The sequence below is a fragment of the Mytilus galloprovincialis genome, chromosome 2, assembly GCF_965363235.1.
Source record: "Mytilus galloprovincialis chromosome 2, xbMytGall1.hap1.1, whole genome shotgun sequence".
Taxonomy (NCBI): domain Eukaryota; kingdom Metazoa; phylum Mollusca; class Bivalvia; order Mytilida; family Mytilidae; genus Mytilus; species Mytilus galloprovincialis.
The window spans coordinates 46,954,026-46,976,033 of NC_134839.1; the positions used below are offsets into that span (position 1 = coordinate 46,954,026).

A 22,008-nucleotide genomic window follows, 5' to 3' on the forward strand; every position below is an offset into this window, starting at 1 on the left:
ATCAAGTCAATTAACGATATATAAAGTTACTAATAGAACGTTTTTGTTATGCCAAAAACTCATTAATTTATGTTAATATAGAAATATAAAGAATTTGTTTTAGAAATCGTCAATTATGACCGCGGTAACGCAGATAGTCATAAAGGGAAAATAAAGATAGCGTAATAATTAGACAGTTTCTTTATATTATCTATACAGAGATTCCCGGGTTTGTAATAAGTGCTAATTAATCGTTGTGGTTCCTGTCAATATAATACTTACATGGTAAAATATAGATAACGAGATACCTGTATTTCATATATGATTGCATTTATTTATCGTTATATGATTTTATTCATATGCAATAAAAACAATATTTTGATGTAGATATTGACTTTGTTTTTAGTTAAACCTATTTAAACTGGCATCAAACAATTGAAAAAAATCTCTAATATAAGCTTAGCTTTTCAGATAAATAATTCAGAACTATTTGATTTCACCAACGCCAAACATTTAGGAGTAACAGTGAAAATTCACCAACTCGCGGTAGGCCACATAGTCAGTATGGTTAGGTTAATCATGGAAGTATTATATTGATCCTGTCAATATAATACTTCCATGGGTTAATCATGTCTATATAATTTCTGCGGCACTTAAGCAATGAAATCAATTTCCATCAAATTTAATTTTTTTTTTTTCGTTCTACGATTTCTTACTATTTGCAATCATGTCGGCAGATGAAATCATTGAATATTTATTCTGAATGATCACCTCAGTTAACATTTTATAAATCATTTCGATTGTTTTAAATTGTATAAAATATTTAGCTTTTGAGCGTTCCTGATAAAGGTAGATCTAGAAAGAGCGCTTTGTTAGCATGCAATTTTTAACATTTTTTTATCAATTGCATGACGATCAAATATTTATAGATTATCGTTGATCATCTCAACGAGATTGATTTTTTCTCGCTTGAGCCGGTACGGCAAAAGTGAGAAAAGCAATCGAGTTGAGATGACTAATGATCTGTTTATCGCTATTTTACCTATGACGACGTTGTTAATTTCATTGACAACGGTCATGTGCACTCTTAGTTTCTATCGATAATTTTTCAGTTTACTGTCTGAGAAAGAAAATTATCTAAGATCAAAGGAAAATTTCGTTAAATAGCGATAATGCCTATTATCATTGATTTCAGTTAAAAGTATTGATACGGAAGGAATACTGAATGTATGGTGTCGCAATAAACGTTGTGCTAGACACGAATGTGGGAGGTTGTGGATATCTATTTCACTCTGCTATCCGCTTTACAGGCTAAATTTAAGAATTCAAATATTAGTAGATTGGATCCAGGATACTGTTTAAATGTATCTAACGTTAACATCCAACTGATCGTGCTAGTCTTCTGAAAGATGAGTACATTCAAGCCATAAAAACGTAAACCATAAACCTCACATAATTTTAAGCCTGTATATTTATGTAATAGTTGACGCTGTACATTAAGCGCCCATATATCCATTTGTAGGTGTCGGCATTTTGAAAAAGTAATTTTGAAATAAACTGATCAAGTTGCATTCCAATGGGAACAAATTATGCCCCTCTTTTTTCTGACTTGTTTCTTTATTATTATGAGGCTAACTTCATGCAGGAACTTCCTAGAAAGAATGATAAGAATTTAGCAATATCCTTTAACTTTACGTTTCGATATATAGATGATGTTCTCTCACTCAATAATTCAAAAGTTGGTGACTATGTTGAACGAAGCTATCCCATCGAACTAGAGATAAAAGAAACAACAGATACAGTTACGTCTGCCTCATATTTTGACTTACATCTAGAAATTGACAATGAGGGTCGTTTGAAAACAAAACTTCATGACAAAAGAGATGATTTTAGCTTCCCAAATGTGAACTCACCATTTCTTATAGAAACATTCCAGCAGTGCCTGCATACAGAGTGTACATCTAATCGATATGGTGAACTTGAAATCATCCCTTCGTTAATTTTACGGACGCCTTTTCGAGTTGATTGGCAATTATGGAATAATCGTTTCACAGATGATATCGGATATGTTCCTTATGTCGTAACTACAACCCCGTTCCCTTTTCACCAATGTGACCTACCGAATTAGAATATTTACCGGATTTGTAATAACATGAGCAACACGACGGGTGCCACATGTGGAGCAGGATCTGCTTACTCTTCCGGAACACCTGAGGGTGGGGTTCGTGTTGCTAAGTCTTTAGTTTTCTATGCTGTGTCTTGTGTATTATTATTTGTCTGTTTGTCTTTTTCTTTTATAGCCATGGCGTTATCAGTTTATTTTCGGTATATGAGTTTGACTGTCCCTTTGGTATCTTTCACCCCTCTTTCGACGTGACCAATCGAGATGGAAATCTCTTTGGAAATCGGAAATGTAAATATTGTCACTAAAGTGTCACTATATTTGACTTGGATACCTCCACGAGGGGCTTCAATAATGGTACTTTTTCAGGTGATGTATAATCCATGAATTTGAAAATGTAGGGCCTAGTTAGACCGATGCTTGTAAAAAGGATATGCATTTATTATATATATAGATCCGTTAGTGGTCGGCGGCCCCGTAAGTCCGCTAAATAGTGACTTAAAGGGAACGGGATATTTTTGTATCAAGAGATAGTTCTGTATTTGCTTTTGTGCATTTTTAAATTATCTTACGACAATCAACTTTGAGAAAAATACAATTACGCAGCTTCGTCCAGTCAGAGTGGGGCGTGTAAAGAGATTGGCACGCTCTCTGCACGATCGATTTTGTTATTTTGGCCATCCATCAATGTTGTTCTCGAAAAACCTGGACAGTGCAAAACGCTGAATTTTAAGTAAAGCATTCACTTACAGAACGTTAAAAAAATTCAATATTTGAAAGCCAATTTGAAACAATTGAAGAGGTGTTTTGCCAAATGGAAAGTTAATCATATAAAAATCCACCTAAGGGCTACTTTGCCCAAGGGAGTTGAAACCCAAGTTTCTTTGTAATTTGTATATAAACGACCTATTTTAAATGATTGATTGGATGCCGGTGGCAAATATTTCATGCATGTAAAGGACGATAATAAATTAACAAACAAGTTGCTTTCTTTAAAAAAAGAAATGCAATCGTAAACCCAAATGCTTGTTTGGTATTAAATATTAGATAATTGTTTAATAAGATGTATTGTTATATATAATTATTGTGGTATAAGAATTAAAAACTGACATTGATTGTTTACTTAATGAAATTACAATTCAATGTGGGTTGATATATTCTCGCTAAAGCTGGGATCACACATTCACGATTTTTACTGCCGTCCTTGACCAGGACCATTCCCTATTAAAATTTGTCAAAAGTCTGATCAAGATCCTGTGAATCGTGGATGGAAATTCAAACTTTATAATTAAATATTTATTTTTTTTAATCACGACAACAATCAGATATTGTTCAGGAAGCGTCGATATTCAACCGTTTCCAAGAGAATTTTTTCACGATAATCCCGTTCTCAATCCGTTTCTTATCCGATTTGTATCTTTCGTATGGTAAAATTCGACCGAATTTGTCACAACTGCATCCCGATTCTACCGAATGTAATCCGACAGAGATCAGACAGTGAACCGATGCTGACGGAAGTTATCCGTTCGAAAACTGTCGACATACTCGGGATGATCAGGTACTGTCGGAACGTAATCCAATCACGATCCTCGAGCTCTCTATCGCTTTGCAAACATCTTTGTCTGATCTCAGTCGTATTGTATTTTGTAATTGTCGGGACTCTGACGTGGGTATCATTGACGAATTTCGTATTAATAACGGGACTGTTCCGGAACGATTTCGGCAAAGACGGTTTGAAATCGACTAGATCTGGATGCAATCTGGACTCAATCGGCAGAAAAACATCAATGAAAAATTTCTCCAGATCATTCGCGTTCCACAGGACACCGTCCAGAAAACACAGAACAATGTTAGGATTTTGATCCGATACAGCAAAATCTGTCACGGCATAGTCACGCTTGTCATCCGACTAGACAAAATCGGCTGAGTTTCCCCGAATGTTACGGGACGCACCTAAATGTCGGGGTGCTTCGCCGAACAATCAAGACCATTCCCGACCCGTAGGTATCTGTTACGAACTTAAACGACTGTGTTCAGACAATGATAGGACATTCCAGATAATTGAGGATAGTAATCCGACTTTTTCACTTTTCGTGTCTTATCGCCGTCTGATCTCAAACGGGAGCAATAATCGGCAATGTGTGAATGCCGCAATAAGGAATCATTGCTCATGACCAAGGAATATTTTTTTTCTCCTCTCTCCCGAAAGACAATATGTTGAGTCACCCACTGGATGTTCCATTTTAAGGTGCTGTTTTTTTTTTAATAAGAGTTAGTTTTTTAAGCTAAAGTTCAAATACAAATGTGAAGAAATGTAATTAATTGATGATTATTTGTGTTCAAGAAATGCAGTACGTGAACCTGTGAATAGCTGTGTTTTTTTATGAATTTTGATATGTTCATGGTTATTTGAACAATGGCTTGATATTGATCATTATTAATATCTTTACACCTGCTCTGCAAGATTTTTGTGATGCTTAGGGTAGTAATCATTGGCCATTTTAAGTTGTGTGCTTTGTGCTCTTAAAAGTTTAGATGGCAAAACGCTTTTGTTAAAAACAAAAACTTATTAAAAATTTTAACTCGCTTTGAACGTCACTGATGAGTCTTATGTAGACGAAACGCGCGTCTGGCGTACTAAATTATAATCCTGGTACCTTTGATAACTATTTGAAGATATGTTCTGCATGTTCCAAGTAAGAAGCATGTTGTTTGGTGGTTGTCTTTTTTTTTTTTTTTTGGTGCAGTTCATATTTGCTTTTTGTTTCTGGTTTGAAGTTATGTTATATTTGTTTTTCCTGTTTAAATTGTTTTATAACAGTGTTTTGGTGCCCTTAGTATGATGCTGTCCAATGTGACCCAAGCCTTTGTTATGAAGGCTGTATTATAACCTATAACTGCTAACTTTGACTACACTGTGTCTAACACTTCATGGAGAGTTGTCTATTGTTTTTCCTACCATATTTAAAAAGATATTCCCTCTGACATTTGACTAATTCATTAGAATAATCTACATGTATATATTGAAATTGAACTGAAGTTGCCTTGTTAATTTCCTATATTGACCCATCTTTTTCTCTCTTGCTGGATAGTTTTATACTGTTCATTTGAGGGTACTGTGTAGCCTACTAATCAGGGACATGGCTCAAACTACTGATCAGGGACATGGCTCAAAATCTCCTAACACTATTTTAAATTTCCGTATTTAATATATATTTAAAACCGAAAATGTATCATCTGATCATCCTTCAAGAAATAATAATTATTTATTTTTATTTTGACGAACAGTTTGACGAACAGCCTTTAAAATTACAATAGGAACATATAGTTAGATAATCTGTTCCCTGACCATATATGATAGAAATTATTATTGGTTATCTCAGTCTACATCTATCATCACTCGGTGTCTATAAAAAAACATTTGATATCTTAACGTTGACCCTTTTAAGTCTGCTTAAGGGCATACGATACAGTTTTGAACCTGTATTTACAAGTTGATGAAAATTTGCATATAGGCTATTTTTTACCTCCTTAAATCAAATATGTCATAAAAAATATACCTTCATGTGCTACTTTTTGAGTAAAATGAGGTCGAAATTTTGTATATTTGCTCAAAATTCAGATTTGTGTCCGTATTTTCTTTTTCGAAAGAACGACGTAACTTTTTTGCTTTAAAAGATAAACACAAATTGTTTTTTGTTAAATAATCGGTAATTTCTGTATTTTATAAGTATTATTGAAAATTATGCAATTTTATTCCGAAATAACTCTATATTTATCAAATGTTCACGAATAGAGGAAAAAAGTCATTTTTTGCTTCATGTTTATCAAAATTAAAAAAATTGCGCTATTTACAGTTTTATAAAATTTGGGTCACATAATCTCCTTGCAAAATGAAACAAATTGCTGTTTTAAAAAATAGGGGTCCATGCACGCAGTGAAGTCTAGTCTAAATAAAGTTTAAAATAGTTTGTTGCAAGGTAACATTTCTGTCCCTATCCAATATAGTATTACCCTCATTTTACAATTATAAAAGTACATTTCCGTTTTTATTTTCTTAAAATTGCACATTTATTTACAGCTATTTTATTAATTTAAATATTGCAACATTATTTCCTTTTTATTAAAACAAGGAAGTCACATAACCTCCCTGATTAAAATAACAAATCAGATTGTTATAGGTACATCTAAATCCTTTTCGTTATATTAAATATGAAGAAAAAATAAAATACAACTGAAATCTAAATCATTTGACTATGCAGATGTAAGAAATAAAACTTGAAGCAATGACATAACGAATTAACGCTTAACCTTAAAATTAATCATGCATGCAATTTAAGGGCATACGATACAGTTACAGGGAAGGTAATGACGTTGCTAACGTAAAATGTTATTTTCGCGACGTCAAACTAGGACATATCGGGAAAAGATGCATTTTTCGACAGATTTTTATCATTCAAACTGATTTAATTTGAAAACGAGTGCATGGACCCCTATTTTTTAAAACAGCAATTTGTTTCGTTTTGCAAGGAGATTATGTGACCCAAATTTTATAAAACTGTAAATAGCGCAATTTTTTTAATTTTGATAAACATGCAGCAAAAAATGACGTTTTTTCCTCTATTCATTAACATTTGATAAATATAGAGTTATTTCGGAATAAAAATTGCATAATTTTTAATGATACTTATAAAATACCGAAATTACCGATTATTTAACAAAAAACAATTCGTGTTTATCTTTTATAACAAAAAAGTTGTGTCTTTCTTTCGAAAAAGAAAATACGGACACAAATCTGAATTTTGAGCAAATATACAAAATTTTGACCTCATTTTACTCAAAAAGTAGCACATGAAGGTATATTTTTTATTACATATTTGATTTAATCAGGTAAAAAATAGCCTATATGCAAATTTTCATCATCTTGTAAATACAGGTTCAAAACTGTATCGTATGCCCTTAAAGAGCGCTGCGGCAGACTCTCAATATATTTTTCTATACATACCTTAAAGTTATATTAAGGTAAATATGATTGTATTTTCTGAGACAAGTACCTGTGCTTCTCACACCTAGAACTCCCAGCTTAGACCGGACCGGGAGACAGGCCCAGCCGATGTATATAGTTTTATATTTGTAAATAATATTTACTGTAAATAGTTACTGCTGGTTTTGATAATGGAGGAGGAAATGCCTCATGATTATACGAGCAAGAGTCATTATACACTCAAGATGAGTCCAGGGCGACTCTGTATTGAAAGAACAAGGAGATATGAAATCTGAACATGAAGTTTTTAAAAGTTCCCGCGCAATTGAGTTCGGAATATCTCTAAATATAGGATAACGTAACAGTAGCTCGAAAAGCGGAAGTAAACTACCATTTGCACGATGTTTTGTGTCTTGAGAGTAATTTAATGGAATAAATACATAATTCTTGAGGCATCTTCAAACCCATACTTTAAAATAAGAGCATCTTGACCTCCTTCTCTGGATCTCTACATACTTTACAGGATAACCATTCAACAAAGTATGTAAACTGCTTATCAAAAAAAAAAAAAACACAAATTATATCACTGACGCTACTGTATAGTCTAAAATTTAAAAATTTACACTGATATTGCTGAGAATCAAATATAATTTTGGCTTTTTAATGTTAAATTGCAAACTTTATGAATATATGACATTTCCTGAAGTTGAACATATATACAAGTTACTATTCAGTTCAACAGTTGACAATTTAGGTTCATCTTCATCTTTTTTGTAATTTATTAATTATAATTTAAATCATCATGATTATACCTGCCAACATTTCAAAATCACTATGGGGTACATGCCAGGGCTCACGCTACCATTTGACTAAGGCGAAGTCGCTTTCCCGACTGTCACTTCGCTTTCCCCAACCCTCAAAGCGAAAACAAGTCGCCCTGTTGTTTACGATACTCGCTTTCAGTCACTTACGTCATAGGACATGTTCAATTTTTACCAAGTTGATGAAACATCAATTTTTTACTGATAATTAAAGAAATTCAGACATAAACAATTCATTTTCTCAAGAAAAGAGGTTGAAGCATTGTCTTTACAGTGTGTAGCAGGTTATTTAATCAAAATACAACTTTTTATCCCTTTGTGCACTTCTGCAAGTTTTAGTGCTTGTTACTTGAAAACATACATCAACCTAACTTTCTGCTGCAAAATAAGTATGTTACTTCATTTAAACGTGATAAAAATTGCCTCCAATAAATGTTTAATTCATGTATTGCATCAAAAATCGTTTATTTTTGTAAATTTTCTTTCATTTGTCCGCCATTGACCGTTTTCTAACCACGGATTGGAAACATACCAGCTATGACCAAAATCTGTATTTTTACAATAATAACTACGGATGCATGGATGGAACATCTGACAGAAGAATATTGATACAACATTTTATTATTTTTATGCATCTTTGGACTCATCAGTTTTGAAAATGGTGAGTCCAGACAGATTTTGATGAGTCCAGGACTCAGGGACTCACCTTAGTGGGAACCCTGGGAAAAATTATGCATTACATACACATTAACAGACTTTTGGTTACATCTAACATGTCTAACATGTCTAATTGATTCATGTATATAATTCCATATAATTATATGGATTGTTTCAAAATATTGATTGAAGTTGCTTAACTCTGAGACTATCATGACTATTTTATTAATATCAAAATATTATCGCCCAGCTTAACTTTGTATATCTTTTGATGAGAAACACTGAATTTTTTACACAAAGATAGTTTTTAATTAATTTGTAATTGATATATTATAATTTCTTTACCTTTTTGACATAAAAAAAATTTTTTAGTGCTAGGTATTTAGTTGGTAGTTTCTCACAAGAACCTAACCTTAGATAAGTTTGAATTTGAACTGTTACTTTAATTGTATACTCAGATATAAATATAAAAAGAACATTATTTACATGACCCTTTATACTATAGTAAGATCCAAACATTGGAGCAAAGCGCACGAAGGAGCACTTCTCTTTCAAATCTCACCACTTCTCCCTATCAGTTTTAAAAAGAGAAGTCACTTCCCCCTATGATTCTGAAGTAGTGTGAGCCCTGAAATCCCCCTAAAAATGTTTGCATAAGTAAATTAATAACTCTAAATTTGGTATACCATATCCCAAATTGAGTATTACATGTACATGTATATAACATTTTTTGGGGAAAGACGGCTTCAAGCTGTCAATCCCCTATGGGGTTGACCAGAGTGACATTCCCTCACATCATTCATTTTGTTTTTATAGTGTGGAAAACCCCCAACAAATCTTACTTAGATTGAAGAGAAGGAGACCCAGAAATGAATAGTTTGACTTTAAACACTTTTTTACACATTTCCCTTCTGTTTCTGACGAAATTATCGTATCTTGAGCCCTCCTTTACTCTATTTACGTTTCTTTTACAATCCGGAAAAATTAGTATGACGAGATATTCTAAATATATCCAACCTACATTGTATTTTATAGTGACGTCATTCTTGGAATGCCACACTATGCAGAAGCAGGGATATCCTTCACTGGTTATTTAAATCATTCCCAGAGATCGTGCACTAATACAAATTGGTATTTGCTAAATCTAAACATAAAATTGTTTGCTGTAGATGATTCAAACATCAACATGCAATACTTTAATTTGTAGGTCAGCAACTTTCAAAGTAAACAAAGATCGTGGGGTTACATGAGATAGGGGAGAGAAACGATTTTATTGATTTTTTTCTGTAAAAATTCTGTTTTGAGAATCTTCCTCCAATTCAGGAGCACCTCAACTGATGAGTAATTATCCACTAAAATAAAAGTTAATGTATTTAAACACTTAAAATGTGACATTTCATTGGATTAGTAGTCTTCCATTAAAACTAAATTTTTGTGTACCAACATAATCATTGTAATGGTAAAAAAAAAAATAAAAAAAAAAAAAATGTTGCATTTTGTAGTTTCAACCTATTTATTCATGAAATTTACAAATATTTCAAATTTAGGATTTGGAAACAAGCTTCACACAGTTTACATCAATCATATTGTTTTTTATTAGTACCTGTTTCCCTGTGATGAGAGTTATAACTGGAAACTTTATCAATGGAAATTTAAAACTGAATAGATTTTTCAGTCCACACTTTCTTAAGAAAAATGGAAAATGGCCCTAGCCTGCAGTTCAGTGGTAAACAATCAAGATTTCAAAAAATATTGTAGTTGTTGTGAAATGACAGAATTCAGTTGAATTTTAGATAATTAACTATCAACTTTAATCAAATGTTTAGATTTAGAAGATGCAGATCTCTTCCATCATAGTCCAAATTGAATCCTAAACTAAGGAAATGAAATTACATAAAGAACAATTGATTTCAATATTGTCAACCTTTCTGCATGTTCTAGCTGTTCTCTTTTATCATTCTTTATATGAAGACTATCAAAAGATACCCCCCCCCCCATTTCCCCCCAAAAAAATAAATAAATAGAAACAAGGGCCGTCTTTCCCCTCAGAGCTATTCAGCTCTTTGATTAGTGCAGGCCTTGGTCAAGAACTGCTTCATGACCATTTTTCATGTTACAATTTTAATATTCATGATATTGTCCTAAAAAGAACCAGGTGCTCCGCAGGGCGCAGCTTTATACGACCGCAGAGGTCGAACCCTGAACAGTTGGGGCAAGTATGGACAAAACATTCAAGCGTGATACAGCTCTGAATTTGGATTGTGATCAAATTTTTGACATTATATGGGTTTTTTACACAAAACAAATGTCAAGATTTTACAAATCAATTAAAGATTTCTTCTTCAAACTTAATTAAATCTAAAATTAAATAGTTGACACAGCATAGGTTTCTGACACAGAATGAATGTGGTCTAGTGAACTTAATTTTTTTTTTTTTTTTGCCTTTGAGCAATTCACTATGCTGTTGAATATTAATCCTCTCAAAAAAATGTTTGAAGAAATTTTCTTTTTATTTATGAAATCTGAAATGAGAAAAATTTAACCCCCCCCCCCCATTTTTTTTTCACATCCCCGTTTCCCTTTTTCCAAAACTGATATCAATTCAAATTTCTGATGGAGTTTGCAACAATAACTACTCTTTTAAATACATCATAAAATATTAAAATGTAAAATAAAGTGCTTGTTATCACTGAATGGTAAAGATTGGTTGGTAGTAAAAGTGAATATACATTGTATATTGTATAAAACAATATGATTTAAGTTGATTCAACTACTATTCTGAACAAAGAAAGATAACTCCAATTGAAAATTTCTTGCTATTGCACAATATTGTGCAATTAGATATTTCTTGCTATTGCGCAATACTGTGCAATTGAAAATATTTGCTATTGCACAATTGAAGATTTCTTGCTATTGCGCAATACTGTGCAATTGAAGATTTCTTGCTATTGCACAATACTGTGCAATTCAAGATTTTTTGCTATTGCTGAATACTGTGCAATTGCAAATTTCTTGCTATTGCACAATACTTAATATAATAATTTTGGATCCTGATTTGAACCAACTTGAAAACTGGGTCCATAATCAAAAATCTAAGTACTTGTTTAGATTCAGCATATCAAAAAAGCCCAAGAATTCATTTTTTGTTAAAATCAAACTAAAGTTTAATTTTGGACCCTTTGGACTTTAATGTAGACCAATTTGAAAACGGGACCAAAAATTAAGAATCTACATACACAGTTAGATTTGGCATATCAAAGAACCCCAATTATTCAATTTTTGATGAAATCAAACAAAGTTTAATTTTGGACCCCGATTTGGACCGTCCAACTTGAAAACTGGACCAATAATCAAAAATCTAAGTACATTTTTATATTCAGCATATCAAAGAACCCCAAGGATTTAATTTTTGTTAAAATCAAACTAAGTTTAATTTTGGACCCTTTGGACCTTAATGTACCCAATTTGAAAACGGGACCAAAACTTAAGAATCTACATACACAGTTAGATTCGGCATATCAAAGAACCCCAATTACTCAATTTTTGATGAAATCAAACAGAGTTCAATTTTGGACCCTTTGGGCCCCTTATTCCTAAACTGTTGGGACCAAAACTCCCAAAATCAAACCCAACCTTCCTTTTATGGTCATAAACCTTGTGTTTAAATTTCATAGATTTCTATTTACTTACACTAAAGTTATGGTGCGAAAACCAAGAATAATGCTTATTTGGGCCCCTTTTTGGCCCCTAATTCCTAAACTGTTGGGACCTTAACTCCCAAAATCAATCCCAACCTTCCTTTTGTGGTCATAAACCTTGTGTTTACATTTCATTGATTTCTATTTACTTATACTACATTTGTAAAGTTATTGTGTGAAAACCAAGAATAATGCTTATTTGGGCCCTTTTTTGGCCTCTAATTCCTAAACTGTTGAAACCAAACATCCCAAAATCAATCCCAACCTTCCTTTTGTGGTCATAAACCTTGTGTCAAATTTCATAGATTTCTATTTACTTAAACTAAAGTTATAGTGCGAAAACCAAGAAAATGCTTATTTGGGCCCTTTTTGGCCCCTAATTCCTAAAATATTGGAACCAAATCTCTCAAAATCAATCCCAACCTTCCTTTTTGTGGTCATAAACCTTATGTTAAAATTTCATAGATTTCTATTCCCTTTTACTAAAGTTAGAGTGCGAAAACTAAAAGTATTCGGATGACGCAGACGACGACGATGACGCCAACATCATACCAATATACGACCAAAAAATTTTCAATTTTTGGGGTCGTATAAAAATCAGTGTATGAAGTATAAATTTGAAAAATACATTCTATTTATTTCATTGAAAGGCAACTATTTAGGCGGATCAAAAGCTTTGCATATTTTCAAGCAATTTCCAACAAAAAATGTCAATCAACCATTATATATTTTGTTTTATCATTGTCGAGCTCATGTACAATAACATAGAAAATTGTGATACACATTAAACTGTAAATAGTTGTGTTGAATGTTATGTTATTACAATCAAAGGCTCTTTCATAAAACATTCAAGTACTGTATTCTCCATTCAAAACTAAAAGACAATTTAAGGGTTGGTATTGCTTTAATTTGTTTCATAAAAAAGAATGCCCAACGTAGATCCAAGGATCTTGTCTTAGGGAGGGATGAATCTAACTTAGTAAAAGAATCACTCTGATTCAAACAAAAAAATCTCTGAAACTGACATAACATGTAGTTTTTGTTATTCTTTTTACAGATATTTGTATCTTAGACTTACCATGCGAAATGAGTAGAATGGAATAGATAACTGAATCTTTGGAATTTCCTTTGTGAATATGCCAAGAAAAAGACCAACGGAGACATCTTGGGATAGGTATGTATACTACCATAAATACTTTAGTTATCCCATTTGGGTTGAAGTTTTAATGTCAGATATCTTAGAATCTAAACTTTCTAAAGTTGAAGTTTATATCTAAATAATAAGTAGGATTGGATTAACTTCTCTGGGTTCTCACTTAGGCGAGACCATGAGTCCTGGACTCATCATTTCAAAGATTTCTGAGTGCAAAGGTGCATCAAGATTGTAAAATGTTGTATCAAATGAGCACATATATGTCATCATTTAATTACAAAATTTTCAAATTATCTAAATTTGGTTTAATTTATATGCCCTATTCTGTCATTTGAGACTGAAATAATAAATATACAACATTTAATTTGTACAACAATAAAATTTCATCTTTTCACTGTTGAACTCACCATGGCCAAAAATGACTGGACTTACCTTCAAAAATCCTTAGTGAGAACTTTTGTTTATAGTAAAAATGAACATCATAAGATTAATGCAAATGTTTATTCTAATTACATGTAAGTCCAAAAAAAATATTTATTTTACTCTGTCAAATCCCTGAATGTAAAATATTTTGTCTTTAAAATGTAAAAATGTATGTGGGTTTTTTCATGGACATGATGGATGAATTAAAAAAAAAAATATCAAGTAAATTACAAATCATATTGTTTGTTAGTGATTTGAAATCATGTTCCATATATGTGTTTGAAATCAATTTAAAACAGAGAGTGCAAGCATGAAAAGGACCTAATAAGTCTGCACCAAAATCTTTTCAAACACTATAACTGTGAAATGTGTGACAGTGATCCAGCTCAAATTTCAGGGTAGAATCATGCTAGTTGACATGGGTACTTTGGTGCAATCCTCCAGATTTTCAGAGCACAGCCATGACAATTGCAAAGTAAAATGACAAAAATACCAATTTTGATAAATCACTTTCCAGCTTTCATGCTTAACTTTTGAGTCCTCAAGCCAGAAGCTCAATTTTTTGAAAATTAAGATGGATTCTTTTTGCTTGTAGAGACAAATTTTACAAGGCCAAAAGCATTTTTACAAGCCAATGCTTCCTACAATGTAAATAAAATGTACCGAAAAGATGAGCCAATGAGAGGGATTTTTCAGTTTTCAGACAATTACTTAAAAGTGATAAGAGCTGTTTTCATGAAACTTTAAGGAATTGTTTAAATCTATTGATGTGAGCTCCTTTTCAATATATAGATATTTTTAGTTTCCAAGTTAAACATGTTAAACATGTACATGTTATAGGGCTTTATTCTTTCAAAAAGGTAGATTTTCTAGATTAAGAACAATAACTCAAAAGTGCTTAGAGCAGTTTTCATGAAACTTTGGTGACTGGTCTATATCTATTAATATACATGATATAACCTCCCTTTAGCTTTAGGTTTTAATAGATTTCTGATATGGGATTGAAGAGTTATGGAACATTGAAAGAGCAACTGGATTATCATGCACTCATGGCACAGCTCTTTATTTATCTTATAAATTCAAATGTAACTACATTTGTAGGACATTGAACAATTAATACTCAAACATCAAAAATGCAAATAATGACTGAAATTGGTTAATAAAGAGGAAAATTAAAACGTTGATGTGATTACCTTTTATTTTTATATAATTGATTGTAATTAAGGGCTTAAAATCATGCACTAGATTTTTCTTCTGAATTCCATCCTTGTATGGCATCAGATCAGTTTTCAACTCGTAAAGTTTAAGATTTTAACCCAGATGCTAGATTTTGCATATTCAACATGTTCAATGGAACTTTTTTTGAAAATCTAATCATATTTTTCAGTGATGAAGATGAACTGTTAAATGAAACTGATACATTTAGTATAACATCTCGTTCAAAGGTGAGTACTTTCTATATAGAAAAAGAAGAAGTATATCAGACAAATGTAAAAAGTATGCGGGTTCTTGCATTAGTAATAATACAAACAAAAAAATGTGTTTTGACTAGATGCTCTCAATTGTCAATCAGGTTCAGATAAGTTTTAAAAGTCATATGATACTTCAAGTGTAACAAAAAGATGAATCTGTTTTATATACCTTAAAGGCTAATAACATTAACGGTACCAATTTTCCTGCACCAGATGTGCATTTCGACAATACATGTCTCTTCAGTGATGCTCGTGGCCAAAATATTTGAAATTCAAGGCTTATATAAAAGATGAGCTATAATCCAAAAGGTCCAAAAAGTATAGCCAAATTCGTGAAAGGAATCAGAATCTTGACTATAAAAACACATGTAAGTGAACTTTCTTTTAAAAAAAAATCCTTCATTAAATCAGAATCTTCAGAAATGTACTATAAAAAATGATATATTTTCTTCCTGTACTCTAATTCACCAACACCTTTTCTGTATACATTGACCTTAACCATGACACCTCGTTAGAAATTTTGTCAAATGCAATTATCATTGTTATGAAAAACACATGAAAAATTAAAGAAACGAAATAAAAAAAAACACTGCTCACTCTAACCAGGCTACAGCATCCTATTGGACGGTGTATTTACACTGCCCTTTACGCTTTCAAAAAATTGGGGTTTACTGTCTGTCCATCTGTCCGTCATTCCGTCCCATGAATATTTTTGGTTCACATTTTTCTCAGGAACAACTTCATAAGGATTTTGGAAATTTATAGTTATAGGGTTTATATACATTTTGTAAGTCAGCTTTACTATTTGGTGGGTTTGAAATTCATCACTCGGCAGCTTCCTGTTTACTTAACACTTACATATTTTTACACTATTAAAATTATCCAGTTGCGGCTGCAGTATCATCAATGAGCAGTAGCTCGCAGTTTCACTTGTTTTAGTGTCTAAATTCCAGAATCATTACAAAATAGCAATTAAGAAAAATACTGAATTACAGGAAAAATTTGAAATAGAGAATCCCTTTAATATCAAATAGCAAAATCAAAAGCTCAAACACATCAAACAATTGGAAATTAACTGTCATATAACAGATAATTTGATTTATAAATAGAAACCCAAAAATGTGATAGAAAATAAGAATTGAAACATGGATAAAACTTTGTTTTTTTTTGTAGGAATTTGAGGAGGAATTAGATGAAGAAGCCTTACTTGGTTCAGATGAAGAAACAGAAAATGATGAAGTTTCAGAAGGGCAAGCTCTGTCAGCTAAAGATACAACCAAATATGGAAAACCAATTGCCACTGTAACATCTATGACAAATGCCAGAAGAATTTCCCCTATTAATTGGGACCAAAATGCTAAGTGAGTTTCTGAGAATTTAAAATATTTTGATGCTATTAATCATGTTAATTAAACAGAATGTCGAAAAATGCCATTGAAATGATAAACAAGACAGTTTGAGTAATATTGGAGGTCGTAAAGTCATATGAAACTTCAAATTAAAAAAAATAATGCAAATGTTTTGATACGACTACAAATTTATTTTTTTAAATGGTCGTATATTGGTATCACGTCTGCGTCGTCGTCATCATCAGCATCGTCCGAAGACAGATGATTTCCGGATAATAACTTTAGTATAAGTAAATAGAAATCAATAAAATTTTAACACAAGGTTTATAACCACTAAAGGAAGGTTGAGATTGATTTGGGGTGTTTTGGTCCCAACAGTTTAGGAATTAGGGGACAAAAGGGTCCAAAATTAAACTTTGTTTGATTTCATCAAAAATTGAATTATTGGGGTTCTTTGATATGCCGAATCTAACCGTGTATTTCGATTGGTCCCATTTTCAAATTTGTCTACATTAAGGTCCAAAGTGTCCAAAATTAAACTTAGTTTGATTTTAATAAGATTTGAATTCTTGGGGTTCTTTGATATGTTAAATATAAACCTGTACTTAGAATTTTGATTATTGGCCCAGTTTTCAAGTAATTAAACTTTATTTGATTTCAACAAAAGTTGAATATATGGGGTTCTTTGATATGCTGAATCTAACCATGTATTTAGACTTTTTATATTTGGGCCCCTTTATCAAATTGGTCCACATTGAGTTCTAAAGGGTCCAAAATTGAACTTTATTTGATTTCATCAAGAATTGGATTAACATTGTTATTCACCAGTGACTCGTTTCATATGACTTCAAAGAGTTTTATGAGGTGTAGATCTTAGATGTGATTAAGCTGAGAGAGAGAGGCTATTAAAATGTACATGCACATTGTACAAGTTGAAATTCATATACATGTAGTAATAAACTGTCCTGTTGTGTTTATTGTTAGCTATATAGACTAGTTAACATAATAAAACAATCTAGTCTTGAAGCTTTAATTCCAAATATTTTAAAATGCTTTCATGCATGTGATTATATGTTTTAGTAAATCTGATGACTTTGAATTTGAAGAGACTGCTGATGATATTGAGTTATATGCCCCTGATGATAGTACTGATTTTGATGTTGGGACTTCACAGGTAAGTTTTGTGGTCAGATATTACAAAGCACCTGCCCATTCTCATCTAAAAAAATACCTAAAAGTCTTAGCAAGTAAATTAACAGATTATTTAAAAAAATTATTTGATATGAAATACATTTCTTACTAATATTTGAGGCTGAAATTTAGATACAAGTCTTTCAGTCATTCAGTGGGTCACTTTAAATATTTAAGAATTTATTACAAATATTGATATCAATGTTAATTTGTTATAAGCATTAATGTGGAACACATTTATGGGCATTATGTTTTCTGGTCTGTGCGTCCGTTTGTTCATTTGTCTGTCCGTCCATCCTGCTTCAGGTTAAAGTTTTTGGTCGAGATAGTTTTGGATGAAGTTGAAATTCAATCAACTTGAAACTTAGTACACATGTTCCCTATGATATGAACTTTCTTATTTTAATGCCAAATTAGAGATTTTACCTCATTTTCATGATTTTCACGATCCACTGAACATAGAAAGTGTTAGTGGGGATGAGGCATCGATGTACTAGGGACACATTCTTGTTTCATGTTGGTTTTTTTTTCATATGCAGATTTTAGCTTTGTAATATTTCTTCCTGGGAAAAATAACTGAATATTTCTGCCTCAGGCAACTCATATGATAGTAGCCCTTGGCAATAATTAATGTTTCTATGAAAAGGCTACATACATTATATTTCTATTGTATTTATTAAAGGACTATCAGCAATACACAGAAGAGCCTGCAGTAGAAGAATCCATTAATGAAGAAGCAGAAGAAACAGAGACAACATTTGATGTAATTTTTAATATTGAATGAAATTTCAACTCAAAAGTCAAATATGTTTTTTCTGAAATCTTATTTCTGGATGATGTTAATTAATTGGTACAATACAATTTAAATTAAGAAAACAGAGTGCTACGTTTGACTTAATTTTAACCAATTTAAATTCAAAGAGGTCTTTTGTAAGAATCATTACTTGGTTTGCACTGATCTTTAGTTTTACAATACAATTTCTTATTATCTCCTCATTTTCAAAGATGTGACTTTCTATATTGACAGCAATCTCATGTGACTGCTGACACAACTCGTGATGAATCTGACGAAAGTGAAGATGAGGAGGACACAAGACGGGGTCGCTTCAAATCGGAAAGACAAGATATTGTCACTAGTACAACAAAAACAAAAACTACTAAGCAAGCAGCTTCTGCAGATATTCCAGACAGTCTAGGTAAGACAATTGACAGCTTCTGCAGATATTCCAGACAGGCTAGGTAAGACAATTGACGGCTGCTTCATACTTCAGCAGTTTTGATCTTTTAAAAAGATATACATTTTTGTTTGTTTATGATCAAAAGCAAGTATCTAGAAGGAAATTTTGTTTAAATTTTGTACCTGTTTATCCGTAATTTACTTATAAATGGACTACTACTTAACATTACATACAATCTGCAGTTAAAAGTTTTTATACGACCCCAAAATTTTTTTGGAATCGTATAATGGTATGATGTCGTCGTCCGAAGACACATTGATTTCCAGATATTAACTTAAGTAAGTCAATAGATCTTTATTAAATTTTTTCAGAAGGTTCAATACCACAAAAGGAAGGTTGGGATCAATTTTGGGGATGATGGTCCCAACCGTTTAGGAATTAAGGGCCCAAAACAAGCATTTTTATGCAGTTAAGCTGCCTTATGCGAGCACCCTAGATTTGTGTTCTACCCAATAAATGCTGAAATATGTGCCATTGTTATTATCTAGCTGGATGTTATGTTATTTATAACTAATTGGACAGTTTTTCATACTTTTAATTCTTGATTACAAAAAATATGACCAGAAAAACCTTAAATGATCGTCGATTTATCCAAAAGTTTTGAAGTTGCACATAGGAAGTAGGGCACATTAGGAATCTTTATGTAGTTTATTATCCCCCAAGATTTTGGCTAAGCTGTCAAAGAACAAATGTATGAAATTTTTAATCGCCGAAAATCTCTAAAGACAAGTAGTTTAGATTTCCCAAATGGCAAAAGTCGTAGGAATATTGTTTGTCGTCAATACGTAGTCAACTACGTCAGTAGTCTTAAAATAAGTTCCACTGTTCATGCTGTTGGCGGCAATTTTAAATTATAAGACGAAATTTTTGTATCTTTTCAATTTCGGGAGGCAGGGGTTCAAATAAGCGGTTGTCCGAGGTCTGCGACCTCCCACTTTTGCAGTCGGACTTTCGACTTGGTTACTAGCTACGCTCGACATGCCCGACTTGAGAGGAAATAAAAAAATAACTTTGCAAACCTTTTTACCAAAGTCTCCTAATAAACGATCTCAAAACTTGTTTTTAGCATTATTATTCATGACAGCGATGTTCAGTTTGTTCAACTGCTAGCTTTATACAGAAAATCGCCGACAAATAATGTGTAAATTCTAGTAAAATCGTCACTGACAAAAACAACATTGAAAACAAAATGGCTGACATGAGAAGAAAATTACAAAATCGGATCCGATTCCGGAAGCGGATATGGGTAACTCCGGGTTTTGGCGATCAATTTTTAAAAAAATCAGACAGATGACAAAATACATCTTTGCATGGTCAATAAATATAAACACTAGGATTGAAAACCAAAAGATATATGTAAAAGAATGAAAAAAACAGAAAATAGTTTGTACTGAAACTCAAAATTACTTTTTGACAAATTTTAATGTCAAAATCCAATACATTGTGAGTCTTTGTGACAGCTGGGAACAGTATATCTAACAATATATATGGTCCTGGTGACAGTATAAATTTTCTTAATCAGTAATAGATATTGGTAAAGCAAGTTAGATGCTTTTAAAGTGTAAACATTTTACTGCAATTTCAATGGGTATTTTTTTCTCTCAATTTTGATGGCCGGTCAGTTAAAATAGCTGGAAGTTTCTTATTTTACACATATAGTGCAACTAGATTATATGATACCTGAATGTAAGCAAATCGTATGATATGTATGTGGAGTCCTTTGGGGCACTCTACCCCCTCCTGTTTGATAACTTTGAAACGGATGAGATCCCCACTTCTCAACCATATACATTCATGTATGGGACTATATAACTAATCAAAAGAAATATAGGTGAAGTCCCTAGGGTCACCCACCACCTCCTGCTTTAGAACTTGGAAACAGTCGAGATCCCCACCCCTCAACCATATTTATTCATGTATGGGACAATATAACCAATCAAATGAAATACAGGGGGAGTCCCTGGGGTCACCCCACCCCTCCTGTTTGGGAACTTTGAAACAGTCGAGATCCCCACCCCTAAACCATATATATTCATGTATGGGACAATATAATAAATCAAATGAAATATAGGGGAAGTCCCTGTAGGTCATCCCACCCCTCCTGTTTGAGAACTGGGAAACGGTCGAGATCCCCACCCCTAAACCATATATATTCATGTATGGGACAATATAACATATCATATGAAATATAGGTGGAGTTCGTGGGGCGACTCTACCCCTTCCTGTTTGAGAATTTGAAAACGGTTGAGATCCCCACCCATATATTCATGTATTGGACAATATTACAAATCAAATGAATTATAGGGGGAGTCCCTAGGGTCACTGCACCCTCCTGTTTGAGAACTTGGAAACAGTCGAGATCCTTACCCCTTAACCATATATACTCATGTATGGGACTAAATAACAAATCAGATAAATTATAGGGGTAGTCCCTGCGGTCACTCCACCCCTCCTGTTGTTTGAGAACTTGGAAACAGTCGAGATCCCCACCTTTAAATCAAACCATATATTTTCATGTATGGGACAAAAGAACTAATCAAATGAAATATAGGGAGAGTCCTAAGGGTCACCCTACCCAATCCTGTTTGATAACTTGGAAACAGATGAGATCCCCACCCCTCAACCATATATATTCATGTATTGGACAATATAACAAATCAAATGAAGTATAGGGGAAGTCACTGGGGTCCCCCACCCCCTCCTGTTTGAAAACTTGATAATGTTTGAGATCCCCACCCCTAAACCATATATATTCATGTATAGGACAATATAAAAAATCAAATGAAATTAGGGGTAGTCCCTAGGGTCACCCCACACCCTCTTGTGTGTGTTTTGAGAACTTGTAAAAGATTGAGATACCAACTCCTAAACCATATTCATTCCTGTTTGTCATTTCAAAAAGATTGAATGACATACAAGGT

At 32.6% G+C, this 22,008-nt stretch overlaps 1 protein-coding gene across 1 annotated transcript in view; it reads left to right on the forward strand.

Moving 5' to 3' along the window:
- The first annotated feature begins 7,457 nt into the window (after positions 1-7,457).
- The window catches only part of LOC143063707 (uncharacterized), a 38,861-nt gene continuing 24,310 nt past the window's right edge, over positions 7,458-22,008 (forward strand). Inside the window, exons 1-7 of the mRNA XM_076236024.1 lie at positions 7,458-7,625; positions 13,319-13,435; positions 15,225-15,282; positions 16,483-16,670; positions 17,739-17,832; positions 18,532-18,612; positions 18,877-19,045. Of these exons, the coding sequence (XP_076092139.1) occupies positions 13,398-13,435; positions 15,225-15,282; positions 16,483-16,670; positions 17,739-17,832; positions 18,532-18,612; positions 18,877-19,045 (628 nt within the window). The 5' untranslated portion in view covers positions 7,458-7,625; positions 13,319-13,397. The remainder of the gene's footprint in view (positions 7,626-13,318; positions 13,436-15,224; positions 15,283-16,482; positions 16,671-17,738; positions 17,833-18,531; positions 18,613-18,876; positions 19,046-22,008) is intronic.